General features: G+C 40.4%; 1 protein-coding gene across 2 annotated transcripts; it reads left to right on the top strand.

Annotated features, from left to right (window-relative positions):
* On the top strand, positions 1–15,206 carry sfmbt1 (Scm like with four mbt domains 1). Of its 2 annotated transcripts, none has more exons than XM_026347312.1 (21): positions 1–86; positions 3,115–3,170; positions 3,274–3,368; positions 3,840–4,083; positions 4,725–4,813; positions 5,561–5,813; positions 6,872–6,969; positions 7,150–7,251; positions 7,532–7,691; positions 7,901–7,983; positions 8,622–8,748; positions 9,749–9,862; positions 10,024–10,066; positions 10,169–10,233; positions 10,336–10,475; positions 10,859–10,968; positions 11,303–11,478; positions 12,098–12,276; positions 12,405–12,629; positions 13,101–13,229; positions 13,419–15,206. In XM_026347312.1, the coding sequence occupies exons 2-21, from the start codon at positions 3,146–3,148 to the stop codon at positions 13,557–13,559; spliced, it is 2,598 nt and encodes an 865-aa protein (XP_026203097.1). In that variant the 5' UTR covers positions 1–86; positions 3,115–3,145; the 3' UTR covers positions 13,560–15,206. The 2 variants fall into 2 exon arrangements, with proteins under 2 accessions (XP_026203097.1, XP_026203096.1); XM_026347311.1 differs by having other exon boundaries at positions 10,166–10,233.
* The last annotated feature ends 29 nt before the right edge of the window (positions 15,207–15,235 follow it).

Genomic DNA, 15,235 nt, shown 5'->3' with positions numbered 1-15,235 from the left:
CGATTCCCGTTAGCTTAACACTGCTGCGAACGAGCAGGCGGAGAGGAACGGCATCTAAAAAACCGACTTGGAAAAACTACTTAGCGGTAAGGGGCGAATTTTGCGACTAAATATTCACGTGCTCTGTGTTGTTTGTTGCTAATTTCTAACGGTGTTTCATATCGCGGCGGCGCGTCCGTCTTTTTTCCCGTCTCTCAAAAAGACGAGTCGGGTTCGGTCGAGTGTAAGCGCCCTATTGCTCGGCAGCCTGCTCTTATGCTCAAGCCGTGACGTTCAGTAACTTGACTCGGACACAGGCGATTTTACCCTGTGTCCAGTGAGTCCCACACGGCCGGCATACACACAGGGTCCCAGGTTTATTTTTTAGGCAGCAATTTGACAATTTTCCTAATCGGTATGAGACATGTTCTCCTCAGTGTGAAAGTTAGACCGTCGGCGCTGTAGTCTCTCTCCCTCTCTCTCTCTCTCTCTCTCTCTCTCTGCGAAGCCATTGCGTTAATGGCCCATCTCTGTTTGTGAATGCTGCGGCTCAGTCTGCACAAGCAGTGCAATCTCAAGCTAGTTGCACTTCAGGGATTGTGTGGCAATTTCCGGCGATTTGCCCTTGAATAACTCCGTATATTTGTAATGTCGTAGCCTTACATAATAAAGGTTGCACGACCTCAGTCGAGAGGTGGTTTCTGGGCAGCTCGCAGGCTCCAGAAACTCATTTGTTTAGAAAAGCTATTCATCTGACGAGCAGGACGATGCACAGAAGCCCGTCGTTTGGTTGTCATCTTCCACGTTGACTTATAGCAACCCATTTTTCTCCTCCTGGCTCTTAACTTCCCTATTGTGCAACTTGAGTTGTCCGCTGGCAGCGCTGCTCCCGTTGACGTGCCGCTATGCAAATGGCAACGAGCAGCATTAGTGCAAGTCAATGGAGCAATTGAATGAAAATAGCCTTATTATTTAAGCGTGCTGTGCGAATCATACGTGGACTTTTTTTTTTTTTTGTTACACAGTGCTGCTTGGTCTCACGTTTAAAAGCAGGTTGAGCAGAGCTCCATGCATTGAGCAGACCGGCCCTTATTTGTTGGGTTTGTGTGCAACCCTTTGTATGCAAAAAAAAAAAAAATGTACACATCCATGTCTTTGAGGTATTTAAAGTTATTTAAATCACCTTGGCGTTTGTTAGGAGTCCTAGAAACCTGATGGCACCCTTCACTGCATTGTATAGTAACTTGTCAATTTTATGATCTAATTTGAGTGGCATAGAGTTTACATCTACTTTATTTGCCAACTCTTTTAAGGATCATTTACACAACTAGTCACAAAATCATAGATTTTAGGCTATGATTTCTGCCTCCACGAGTTCTAATAATATCATAAACAAATTCTTCAAAATAACCTAGATATAGAATACGTTACTGTATATTAGTGTTGCCACTAACGGTACAATAAACTCATTTTACGCTACATTACAGCTCATATAGTAAAATCTTCTACTGGTGATGAGCAGATGCCTGTAAATGGTGCTGGGGGAAATGTTTCACCAGCTAATTTCATTTTATTGAAGGCTGACTTTGATTGTATTTCCTCGATACACTGTGTGTGAGTGAGTATTTTGTCAGATTGTGTTTCCCGCCCAGGGACCTCAGAGGTTCAGGAAGGCTTGTTTAGAAATGCTCAACCGCATGCTAAGTGCAGATGAGAATATGGTTCAGTAAGTGCTCGTAAAGAGGCTGTAGTGTGGCTCTCGGTTGTTTGAGTGCTTGTGTGTGTGTGGGTGTGCACATATTTGGCCCTTTCTCTTTCAGGTTCAGTCAGAGTGTTGGGTTTTGCAGAAAGGCACAGGAGGACTGCCACTAGCTGTGGACCACACAGACCTCTTACTATGTGAAATAGGGGAAGTTGACTTTCTTCCTGTGTTGGTCTGCTAAGTTAAGTGCTGCACAAACCTACAGCTAAGTCAGAGAACATATGAACAGCTTTCGTTAGACGTTTGGAAAGATACTGGTCAGGAATTGTACAATCAGTATAGCACAGATATTACTCAAATGGATACTGTGTTCTATGTCTTTTAGAAGTATTGTTTCAGTTTCATTTTCTTTAAACAGCATAAGAAGGGTTTATAGACAGAGATAAAGTCACAGGAACTTCTAGAAATAAAAATATCAAAAGTAGAAACATAAAGTAATTTTTTTTTTCGGGATGTCATCGATGAGTCAAGATGTATGAATGTCAGCGTCAGTTGTCAGATCATAGTCTCTAAACTTTACCTCTGTATTTCTGTGTCCACTGCTCTTTTCCACTCTTATGTGAGGAGCATGACCTCCAGTGACAATGAGGCCCTCTGGTGTATGTGTGTGTGTTGGAGGGAGGGGGAGAAAGACAGCGAGAGTCTGGTGCAGGGTCGTGGGGTGAAAGGTGACAGCGATCCCAACGGAGCACGGGGTCGCGGTGGCAGTACGGTGGTCGGGAGGGGGTGGTTTTTGATGGCGGGCCTGGTTTTAATAGAGATGTCAGACTTGACAAAGACGGGCTTGACAGGCCAACTGAATGGATCTCCGTGGACAGAACAGCTACCTTCAACATCCCATACACTGCTTTCTCCACTGTTGTCACGCCCAGCTCTCCCTTCTTTCTCATTCATGTCCTCTCTCCTGTTGTATTAACTTATTTTATCTGCTTTTCACAATGCTGTGGGTCAGTTTGATGTATCAAAGCCTTATGTGTGTTCGCATTAACATTCAAGGCGCCATTTGAAATCGGGATGGGAAAATGGGAAAAGACTGTCTTTTTAAAAAGATGGGCCCCAATGAGTTTCACAAGTAGAGGTGAGACTGGATAATATTAGCATAGTTGAATATTTCTTGGTGATCACATACCATCTGGTGTGTTACTTAGGTAGTAGCCTGTGCTGCCCTACTGAATGGCAAAGATGAAGCATGTAATTTTTGATTTTTATTCACGGTTTGTCCTTTTAATGTTGATTGAGTCCAGGAACAGAAACAGTGAGGAAGGCGTTTAGTTGAAACCGTTTCATTTCCATCTTTTCTTCCCTCTGTTGCCAGAGTTTGTACCAGTGCTTATTCATTTACTATAAAAATCCTCCTCTGTTCCTCCTCATAGCTCCTCGTCTTGGCCTTGTGGGGGCATCAACATGAGTCAGGAGTCACTGGAGTCTGGTAAGAAGTACTCTGCGAACAGCTGGGTGAAATGAGTAAGATAAAATGTTGGAAAGCATGTGGGAAATGCGAAATGACTTGTGTGTTTATGCATGTGTTCCAGATGGAGACTCGGCTCAGGATCAGTGTGACTTCAACTGGGATGACTACCTGGAGGAGACTGGAACCGTGTCTGTGCCTCATCACGCCTTCAAACATGTGGGTGCTGAAGACAACGCTCACAGCTAGCACATGCCTCTGGATGGGCTTGTATCAGCTATTCATAATCTGTTACTGAGCTTCTGTGTTTTGACTTTTCTAATTGTTTATTCAATCTGAAAGCATGACTCAAATGTGTGTAATGTGTCTACAAGTGAAGCCTCTAGTAATGATTTAGTTGAGTACTGAAACTGCTACAGGTATAACAGCATGTAGTAGTAGCTTGTCATAAAGCATGCAGTAGCATCACTAACATCTTCAGCTGTAAGAAACACGTATCTCTACATAACAGTTTGAACATTTGACACTTACCTACAAACTGACAGATGGGCTCAGTTAGAAAAGAATCACCTTTCAGTCTGTCTTTTGTTTTGAACATTTAGTTGTGTAGCAGCTGCAGAACACACTGTGAATTAACTGCAATTGTGCAAACTAAGTTAATGATTCGATGTCTCTCTCTCTCTCTCTCAGGTGGACCAGGGCCTGCAGACGGGACTGACTCCAGGCATGAAGCTGGAGGTGTGTGTGCGCTCTGAAGCTGACAATCCCTACTGGGTGGCTAATATAATAACCACATGTGGCCAGCTGCTGCTGCTGCGGTATGAAGGATACCAAGATGACCGACGAGCTGACTTCTGGTGCGACATAATGACGGCAGACCTCCACCCACTGGGCTGGAGCCGGCAGAATGGCAAAACCATGAAAGCCCCTGAGGGTGAGAGCTCATTTACCACAACTTAGTTCCTCAACTTCAGTGTTTTTTTTTTGTTTGTTTTGTTTTTTATCATTTTCTGAGAGCATAAGGGACACTGTAGTTAAACTGTAGATGGGCAGATTCTGCAGTGGAGAGTGCACAAGGTGTTTTTGTACCATGTTTCCAGAACAATATGTAATGATGGAGCTCAGCACATTTCTTCTTTTTATTAAGAATAATGGGGAATGAAGTATGTTTCTGTTTTGCTGATATGCATCCTGGGTTTCTTGCCTGATTTTCTAGGTTCATCAAAATAGTTTTGTCTGGAAGGTGGACAAGTTCTTTACTGTTTTTAAATTTAAGTGCTAAAGCGATTTCATTGTTTTGTCTTGTGTAGATTTTTTATTATTGCTGCCCAAATAAGCACTTGACAAATAGAGTATGTTAACTTGTTAAAACAAAGAAATGTTACAGAATACCAGAGTAGCTGAATGTGGTGTACACAGAAAGTCCTGTGCTAGGATCATTAGTTACATATAATGAGTCCTTGTAATTTAGCTGGATCTTATAACTGAGAACTCAGAGTGGGATGTGTTGGATTCTGAGACTAGCTGTTTGTTGGGTTAATAAGCTAAACATTTTTTGTGTGTGATCCAACTCAGGTGTACGTGAGAAGCACCAGGACTGGGAGGCCCTGCTGGAAAAGGCCCTGGCTGAGGAGTGCAGCGCGCCTGCCAACCTGCTGGAATTGGTAAGGCAGGGGAACGAAGCAGATGCCCTGCTCACGCCCAGGGGTGGGGCATTAGCTTCTGTTTTTCTGTCAAGTGTCTCTCTGTGCCAAGAACTGTCTCCTGTATCGGTGCTGACTTGGTGAGGCAGTGAAGGAGAAAGTTAGACCTTCCCCGTTATTAATTGATGAAGCAAATTCAGTAAATAAACACAACTGACAATACATCAAGTTGAGAGTTTTTAAACCCTCAGCTGATCTGATTAGTCAACAGTTGCACTGTACAATAGTATTGTTTTACTGTTGTTACTGTTTATTGTCTTTATAGTGTGGACTTTAATCTTCATTAAACGTAAAACAATTAGTGTTTATGATGTCCATTTTAAAATGGCAAAATGATGTACCATTTCAACAGTATGTTGAAATAAATGTAAACCTAATTAAGATTTTTAAGATCTTTTATTAAGTCTTGCATATAAAGCCTGTATGAACATCCAGAGTCTACAGAAAACAAGGTTGTGAGCTTTTGTTTACAACACCACGGCTTTGCTGCTGAAAGCAAATTCACTGTAGGAACAGCCTGTGAAATTCTTCAGAGCCATTAGTTAGCTTTCAGTGACTGTGCTTCAGTTCTGCCACTTAGTCATGCAGCACATTCTCTCCCAGTACAAATTCCTTGCCTTGCCTAGGCGTGTGTTCATTTGTGTTTGTGTAAGTGTGTGTTTGTGCTATCAGCTTCTCATTTACCACCCCTCACCACTCCTCCCTCAGCCCCAGCGCGGTAGAGACCCAGTGGAGCTCCTGTGCGCAGGCTGCTATGTGGAGCTCCAGGACAGTGTTGACCCAGGCCTGGCCTGGGCTGCTGAGGTGGAGGAGAATGTTGGAGGGAGGCTGAAACTGCGTCTGATAGGCACAGAGGGCCTCCCTGACACACCTGCTACCCTCTGGCTTTTTTACCTCCACCCACGCCTCCACCCACCTGGGTGGGCAAAAGAGCATGGCTGCACCCTCAAGCCTCCCTCAGGTCAGTGGCACTGACCTTTCCATTTTGAAATAAAGGAAGGAAAGGATGTTTACATCTATAGGTTTACTATCAAAGCATCATATGTAAAAGTTTGTGATGAATAAATACAAAAAAAATCCCCTAGCAGTCATGTCATCACAGTATAAACCCATTATTACACTTTGTTATTTATATAGCAGTTTGAACACATTATCATTAGAAAAAAGTTGTAATCTCATTTCTGTTTGCTCACTCAGATCTGCCATGTTTTTCATTTGTCACATTACTTGACTTATGAGCATATTCCAATACTTTGACAAGTGCACAATGATGAAATTATAACAGACTAAAATTTAAAATGTGATGGTATCCCACTAGACCTTGAAATTGATTTTCCATGCAGGATCAGATCGCTCATTGTTTTCAGGGCCAAAATCTGTTACTCTCACACTTTTGAAGTGGATAAAGTTTAATATGTAAGATGTAAGAAACACCGGAGGCTGTATCTCTCTCCTGACACAGCCAATCTACCTTCTGGTGCTACTACAGCTAAAGCCTTGTTGTACCAGACATTTATTGCTGAAACTGTGGGTTTTTTAAGTCAGTAACAAAATGCAGTGAGCAGTAAAATTGGTTTGTAATTATGTTACTTATGTAACTTATAATTTTTTGTTTCATAAAATTACAGGGGATATATAATGCATTTTTATGTTTAATGTGAAAGGCAGTAGCCAAACTTCAGCCTATCAGCATATCAGCTTATTTTTAAGCTGTCTCTGACCTAGTGTCCTGTGATAAGAACTTTTGTGGTTGCGAAATTGAGCAGAACATTGATTTTTTTTTTTTTTTAGCTTATTTAATTAGTTGCTGGTCTTGCATGCACACTAAACCCTGGCATACAGATTGAGTTCAATGAAATAAGAATGTGTGCAGAGTAGAATTTAATCAGATCTATGTTGTACCATTTTTCACCAGGTAAGTGTCAAATCATTTCTGTGATGACTAAATGCTGCTCCGTTCATCACAAGGTCAGGTTTTTTTTCTTCAGCAGCTCATTTGTGTGGTTCTGCTTGTTTCAGATCTGTTGGCGCTGCGGAGTGAGGTGGAGTGGGAAGAGGTGAGACAAAGGATCAGTGACCTGCCTCAGGATGAAGCTCTGACTGCAGAGTTCAGTAAGGTAGTGCCAGCTGTGCTCTTATTTATCCATCCTGACACAGACATTTCTCTATTTACATACAAGTTAAGATTTGACAGTCACGCATTAAGCAAAAAGTTGCAAAATTCTCCTTCTCAACGGGGGCTGAAATATTTCTAGCTTTTGAAAATGATGCCATGCACATCTGTGTTTGTTTTTAAGGACCAGCCTGACATCGCAGCTCATTGTTTCAAGGAAGGGATGAAACTGGAGGCTGTTGACCCTGCTGCTCCTATTTCCATCAGGCCTGCCACTGTCACCAAGGTAACAGACTTTCCCATCAAATCTGTCTCTGATATGCTGCAATTTTTTCTCCTGTTTTCTGTTTAATGGTCTTAATAGTTTATACATTCTGTCTTCATTACAAAATGGTTTTCATTTAGTTCTTTTGCAGAGAAGATATAATCATTAACCACTCACATCTTCCTGACTTTACAATTAGCTTGACACAGTCTTATGTGTGACTCACAGAACAGTGAAAGCGTCACAGCTATCAACTTACAATGTCTAGAAAAGTCACAAAATAAAGACCTGTCTTTTTCAGGTGTACAATGAGCAGTACTTCCTGGTGACGATGGATGACCTTTGTGGTATTGAGGAGTCTGATGGTGCTGGGCAGGCCTTTCTGTGCCACAGAGACAGTCCAGGGATCTTCCCTGCTCAGTGGAGCCTCAAAAATGGGCTCCCTCTCAGCCCTCCACCAGGTCTGCTTTGTTATAAGTGTTGTTCACTTATAATTTTCTAACCATTTACCCATATTTTCAGTTATCCATAATATCACAAAGTAAGAATTAAAAGTGATTAGATCACTCATGCTCTCTCTCCTTGGTTTTATGTTTCTCTGTTTTCCTGCCTTTGCTTTTCTCTTTTTGTCCATTCTTTGTTCCCTCTTTCTTCATTTCATCATGTTCAGGCTACCAGGGTCCAGACTTTGACTGGGCAGATTACCTGAAACAGTGTGAGGCAGAGGCTGCTCCTCAGCATTGCTTCCCAGATGTAAGTCTGTTTTTAGGCTTCAGTGTGAAGCGGTGTCCTGTCCCAGGCATGCATGCACATATGCACATATGTACGTTAACATGGCCATATATATAATGCAGTGGCCATATACATTTAATATTCAACAAGTAATCTCTGTTGCATTATATTCAAGCAGGAGTGCAGGCTACTAAAGCCAGTAAACAAAACCTTTACTGCTTTAGTTTTTGTGTGTGATCTATTATATGAGATTGAAACAGATAATTAACAATTAAAATTGCTTGATACGTGGATATTTCATACACAATAATCAGGTTTAGTGGTGGAATTGTTACAGCAGACTGTATTTGCAATCATTAAGCTTTATGCTTTGAAAAAAATATGTTAGGCACTGCAATCACATGCATTAAGAAGTATTTTTACAGTAACATTTGCCTATCATACAAGACAAACATATGAAATCAAACGTTACCTATTTGACTGACACATTCATCAAATGCTGTTTGTTGGACCAGGTCTCTCTACAGTGTGATTGACTTTAAACAGCTAGCCTACTGTGCCTTTTCTCTCCTTTATCACTGACCAAGTGGCGATTTCACACAGACACTGTGAAATGGCTCTCACAAGAGTGTTTTTTTTTCTCTCTCTTTACCTGCTAGGAGCAGTGTGACCACAGCTTTAAAGAGGGCATGAAACTGGAGGCTGTCAACCCACTGTCACCTGAGAACATTCACGTGGCGGCAGTTGCCAGGGTCAAAGGGCAATACATTTGGCTGAGCCTGGAAGGTGAGATGAGACACTGAAAGAATTTGTTGATTTTAGCAAAGCGAAATAGAAAATCAATAAATTCTCAGATAAGTGTTTATTTATTTAAGCACAGTGATGATCACTTGTAGCACATTAAACTATGTATACTGACAGAAGAATTTCTTTATATCTTCTGTTTTTATTGACATACTATTGATTATTGTATATCACTGCTTTGGAGATTATACCTAAGCTATTTTCACATATGCACTCTGGACTATCAAGATCAGGTCTGGACATTGTGTGGAGTTGTGCGTTCACACATGAAGCACACAGCAGGAGAAGGTCCGGCTGACATACGTTCCCACTCAGAGAAATAGTCACTTTGATTTCGGGGAAGGGTGGTGGTCACTGTGTAGACATGCAGGAGGAATGACGGGAAGAGTAAAAGTACACAGCAGAACTCAGTTGTCTGGAGATGTTCAGGTTGTCAGTGCATGTGTGAAAGCAGCAGAAATGCAATACATCACACCATCACACACTACATCTTAACATTATGCTATATTTCAACAGCTAAAAAGGGGCTAGCACAACTTAAAGAAATGATTATTAAGAGTTGTAGTAATCAGATTTGATTGACAGCAGCATCTGACTGGCTACATGCATCATTTAATTTTTACCTGACTAAGAAAATCTTTTTGGTAACTAAGCGTTTAACTAAGCATCAGAGTTGAAAGAACTTCTGAACTATCCTTATAAACCTGATTTTCAAATTAACATTTGCATGTATTTGGTGTTTTTCAATATACAATCTTGCTATTTATATTGTATAAAATCTAAGGGTATGTGTTGTCTTTGCGCATCTTGTATATTTTAGAAAAACACGAAATGATAAAGATGTGAGGAGTAATGATGCTTTCTAGTTGCTCTAGCTGAATATTTCATCTGTGCCACTGTAAGAATGTAATGGCATCTTCGCTGCTGCAGGCTGTATACTGGAAATCATTTCCTAATAGCTGTGTTTGTGTATTTTCCCCAGGACTGAAGCAGCCCATGCCAGAGCTGATAGTTCATGTGGACTCCCTCAACATCTTTCCTGTCAGCTGGTGTGAGACAAATGGCTATCCACTTGTGTACCCCATCAAGCCCTCAGGTATACAAGACTCAAACTCTCCCGGACTACACACCTCAGCTTTAATGGGACTATTACAAATGCTCTGATAAACATAATAGATTTTTTTACCCTGACATGTAAATTACTGACATAATGTAATGATGTGACTGGGCACACATTAGTCTTTCCTTCCTTTTCAGTTGAGAAAGAGAGGAAAATTGCTGTGGTGCAGCCAGAGAAACAGTAAGTATGGGGGAAGGGGGAAATGCTTTATTGGGATAAACAGATAAAATGCAAAAACACCCAACTTGACATCTTCTTCAATATCTATCTAACTAACAGCAGAAGTTCACCTAAGTCTTCATCACCTGACACTGTCAAGCAGCAGTTGGCCAACCAGTCAGAGACAGGTGAGTGTGACGTCTCAGATCTCATTGAAGGGTACCGATATGTGATCAACTCATGATCTTTGTAGCTTGTGGATGTTCCATCATTTGTATCTCATTTTGCAGGGCCGGGGAACGGGAAGTACTGCTGTCCTAAGATCTACTTCAACCACCGCTGTTTCTCAGGGCCTTACCTTAACAAGGGACGCATCGCAGAGCTGCCCCAGTTCATCGGCCCTGGAAACTGTGTCCTCGTGCTCAAAGAGGTGAGAAAGTTTTTTTTTAACTGCTTGTTGTATGAATAACACAAAAAACCTTCACCTCTGTTGTTTAACACAGACATGATGGTTGATGGTGATATGTTTGGCATTTTATAGCAGACAGCTTTAGCTCTATTTTCAGTGCAAGGAGAGCTCTTCTGCTGCTTTGTGTGGTAAATCTGTGTCTTTTCTACCTTCAGGAAATCTTATCAGTTAACCAGAGTCACACAATGTAGGGCCAATAAAGACTGGTAATTTAGTGACATGAGTCTAGTACCAAAGTGAATAAGTTGACTAACATTAAAAGGCTGTCATTAAAGGATATAGGACCTAACCCAAACGGCAGATAATCCATAACCTCTGAATTACTATGCATATGTTGTATCAAGGTATTGACCCTGCTGATAAACTCTGCATACAAGCCCAGCCGTGTTCTGAGAGAGCTGCAGCTGGACCAGGAGAGCCGCTGGCAAGGCCATGGAGAGACACTCAAAGCCAAGTGAGGGGAACCACCATTTAATCCTGAGCTCAAAATTCTCTGCTCTTTAGAAATCTGCAGGAATAGTACAAGTGTTCACAGCTGGCCTATTTCAGGACACATTTAAAGGTTTAAAATTGTACTTGAATGTACAAGTGGAAATAAATCTTTGCGTAATGGAACCTAGTGTACAGATATTTATTTCCACTTGTTCCACAAGCTGATACTACATTAAATGCCTTTAGAGTTTAGTTTAGACCTTTTGGATCACACAGGAATATAATAGGAGTTTAAGTGAGTGGGAAGAGTTAGTACATTTGTCCTTTTGTTTTAAAAACACTTTGTCTCATGTTAGGTACAAAGGAAAGAGTTACCGGGCCACTGTGGAAATTGTCCGCACTGCAGACCGTGTAGCAGACTTCTGCAGGAAAACCTGTATCAAGTTAGAGTGCTGCCCGAACCTGTTTGGACCTCGCATGGTTCTGGAACGCTGCTCGGAGAACTGCTCTGTCCTCACCAAGACAAAATACAGTAAGTGGTTTACAGAACTACAGACGGCTGATAATAGCTAATGACGACAATTATTAGTACTTTAGAAATCATTATACTTGTTTGTCACTAATGACCTTAATTTTAAGCATTATTCAAACTTGCTCCCATTTGGGTATAAAGCTCATTCATTCTCCATTTTCAGATGTATTCAGTTATTTTTTTGTTGCTAATGAATAGAAATGATCAGTGAGTACATAAATGTTCCCTTCATGAAATTGGAAAATCAAGAGAGAGAGGGAAAAAAAAACAAAACACAGAAGCACTAATCAGGTATGTTTTACAGAAAATGTGTTAGAATTGTGACAATTCTTTTACCACAAAGTCACTACTACTTTACTACAAATTGTTGGGGTTAAGAAATTATTGCAATTTGATTGCAACAAACAAATAACTATTCCTTCTCTTCAATCTCTCAATTCAGCTAGTATGTACTATAAACAGACATACTGTAACACTGTATATGTAAAGGCTTTCCCTGTAGTGGATATATGCATAGTTAATGAGGCTCCATTTCACTTTTCCATCTGTCAGTAACATTAAGGTCCTTCAGACATGCCAGATGCGACATTACATAGTAAGCCTGTTGTCTTGTTACCAGCATATTATTATGGAAAGAAGAAGAGTAAACGTGTTGGCCGTCCACCTGGAGGCCACTCCAACCTGGAGGGTGGAGTGAAGAGAAGAGGAAGGAGGAGGAAGAGGAGGAAGCAGCTCTTTGTGCATAAGAAGAGACGCTCATCAGCCTCAGTGGACAACACACCTGCCGGGTCTCCACAGGTAACACACAGACACACAAGCTTGCTTCTTTAAGCATGATACTAAACTTGTTATTATTGCAAAACTCTCAATGATAAATTCTTCTTGACACCTTATGTGAATCTGTGTGTGTCTTTCTTGTCCCACAGGGAAGCGGAGAGGAAGAAGATCTGGATGAAGATGACTCCTTGAGTGAAGACTCGGGTTCTGAGCTCCAAGACGATCTCCAGGATGATTCTGAACAATCAGTCGGGAAGTCACAGCCCACCACGCCATCTCCATCCCCACCAGCAACACCCAGGCCAACCCGCCGGCGCCGGAAACCCTGCTCACCTTCTTTCTCAGACGATGAGAACCACCCACCTTCACCTAAGGTTATTATTATTAAGGTTATTAACTTAAAAAGACTTAGTTGCTCTCAAAATATTTATATTGTAGCATCTCTCTCTCTCTCTCTCTCTCATTCATTCATTTTCTATATAGATAGATATTTATGTTTCCCATTGATACATTTTTAATGAATGTTCTAAAAAAAACACAGCTTGTAAAACATTTTTGCTCTTGTTTTGCACTTCTTGCATAAAATATAACTGGGCTTGTGTTAAATGGTGTTTATGTCCCATTATCCTCCTTCATGAAAATAAAATGCCCTGTTTCACTGACCTTGAATTTCTCTAAAGAAGTTATGAGGAAATCAACAAGAATCAATACTTCTTTTATGAAATGTTAAGGTCTGATACCTCAGCATCAGTAGTAAAAAGGGTAAAATGAGATGTGAGATTTTCACTTTAGCTGAGCAATATCTCCAAGTCTCTGTCTGACTTACCCTGTCTGTGTGTTTATAGACCTCAAAGACTGAGCCTCCTCAGAAGTTGTGCTTAGACACTAGCCCCCTGGAGTGGAGCGTTACAGATGTGGTTCGCTTTATCAGGACCACTGACTGTGCACCACTTGCGAGGATTTTCTTGGATCAAGTAAGAAATACATACAGATTTAATGACTATTCAGGATGAGCGCTCCCTCCTCTCTGCTTCATTAAGTGCATTATCAACACTTGCATTGTACCAGTGCTCACACATGAAAACATTTAGCTACACACAAGTGAACCAAGAAACTTTTATATATAGAAACAATATCTGATTTAAAAACGTGTGTGTTTGCAGGAAATTGATGGACAGGCACTGCTCTTGCTCAACCTCCCGACAGTGCAGGAGTGCATGGACCTGAAACTGGGGCCGGCCATTAAGCTGTGCCACCACATCGAGAGGGTCAAGCTGGCATTTTATCAACAGTTTGCTACGTAGCTGATGGAGAAGGAACCGGGACATTCGGTTTTGTGTATTAATCCTGTGGAGAAAAAAAAAAAAAAAAACACTGTATTTTCCCATTTTGACTTTTTTTAAACACTGGACATACTTTAGAATACTGCACATATCACATTGTGTCTGTAAAGCATAAGATGGACAAAGCAACATTTCCTGATCCTTGGGGGTAAAAAATTGCTAAAGCAGCGACATTGGGTCAAGAAACAGTTCAGGTACTCTTCAGAAAAGGTTCTGGGAAGGACTGAAAGAGTAAGAATTCACGGCACTGTGATGCCAGGAAATACGTTTTAAAGGTTTTATCAATTCCAGGTGGTTTTGACTTCAAACTAATTCATCATCAAGGACTTGTGTTTAAGTTGAAAGAGGTTGGTTTCTAGCCATGTTCTAATAAGACCTTTTAACTTTCTTGGGTCTTCTGATTGCCTTAGATTCTCCTCTTTTATTTCTTCATTTATGAGGAAGTGGGAGTATGAATGCTACAACTCCATCGGTCTGTTGTCCATTTATGACTTCCAACCTGGCTTGGTCTAAAAAGGAATTCAGCTGATTCATAACTTTTATTTATCATATTAAGCTCTTGAATATTTTGTATCTGCTGGTCAACATTTGCACATTTGCTCACATCTGTTGGAGTTACAAATAAGGTGCACTAGTTTTTAATCTGGTGTTTTCACATTGAAGTCTCATTTCATTTAAAAGATAAATTCTTAAACATTTTTAGTGCAAATACGAAAAAAAGTAAAGGATACGAACTATTTAATAATTTCAAGGTGTATCTTAAAGTATTGGAAGCTTATGTATTATATCTTAGTTTGTACAGAGATTTGGTGCATTAATTACGCAAAGAAAGAAATGTGCACAGATGAAATAAGTTACTGCTAATACAGACAGTAGATTTTAATTAACCATGAATTGTTGCAGGCAGTGAGAACACATTTATACTGCATAAACACCATTTGCAAATGTTAACCACCTGAATTAATATACAATCTGTTTAACAACAAATGTAAAAGGGGCCTTCGTCTCAAGAGATCAGATTGCTTTCTTGTTTAAGCTACAGTATGTAAGAACAGTTTACAGGATTCTGTAATTTAAGCACAAGTGAAACAACGTACTGTATAGTGGTGTGCATTTATGACGGTGCATGTTTGTATATAGTGTATATATTCAAATATCTTCTAGTGTAACAGGGTCATTAGAAAGAAAATATATTCAGCTATTCTGCATAAGCAAGGAGCAAATGCTCTAAACAGTATATTTGCACAGAATACATTTTTGCTATGGGGAGCGTGGTTAAAACAAATTCAAGCTACAGTTGATTATTTGAGCCATTTTATATCATTGCTTAGTGAATTTTAGCTGTTAACTTAATTGGACAGTTTTTAAGGAAGATGTGTTGAAACTGCATTTGTAAATCAGTTTTACTCTTTTTACCTGTTCCTTTAGTGTGGTTTACTGTGATGTGCTTCATTTCAAACTAACCTCTGTGGGTTATTTGTTTACTCATTTGCTTGTAGTTACAGCTGTACTCAAAGCGGTGGAATACACTTTTATTCCATCAGAGAAAATTATGAAGGCCATTTAAAAAAAACAAAAAACACTGCAATAAAGACGGTGAACAACGAATTATATATGGCAATTTGGTGTTTGTCCTA

This window comes from Anabas testudineus, chromosome 5, assembly GCF_900324465.2.
Source record: "Anabas testudineus chromosome 5, fAnaTes1.2, whole genome shotgun sequence".
NCBI lineage: Eukaryota > Metazoa > Chordata > Actinopteri > Anabantiformes > Anabantidae > Anabas > Anabas testudineus.
The sequence above is the reverse complement of the archived record's forward strand: the minus strand, read 5'-3'. Positions and strand labels throughout refer to the sequence as shown.

What these genes read in the sequence shown, in the direction of transcription:
- sfmbt1 (XM_026347311.1), top strand. Translation starts at nt 3,146, where the DNA reads ATGAGTCAGGAGTCACTGGAGTCTG. An exon ending in TCAGGAGTCACTGGAGTCTG is followed by an intron (nt 3,171 to 3,273) that starts GTAAGAAGTACT and finishes CATGTGTTCCAG; the next exon opens with ATGGAGACTCGGCTCAGGAT. An exon ending in GTACCCCATCAAGCCCTCAG is followed by an intron (nt 9,863 to 10,023) that starts GTATACAAGACT and finishes CTTCCTTTTCAG; the next exon opens with TTGAGAAAGAGAGGAAAATT.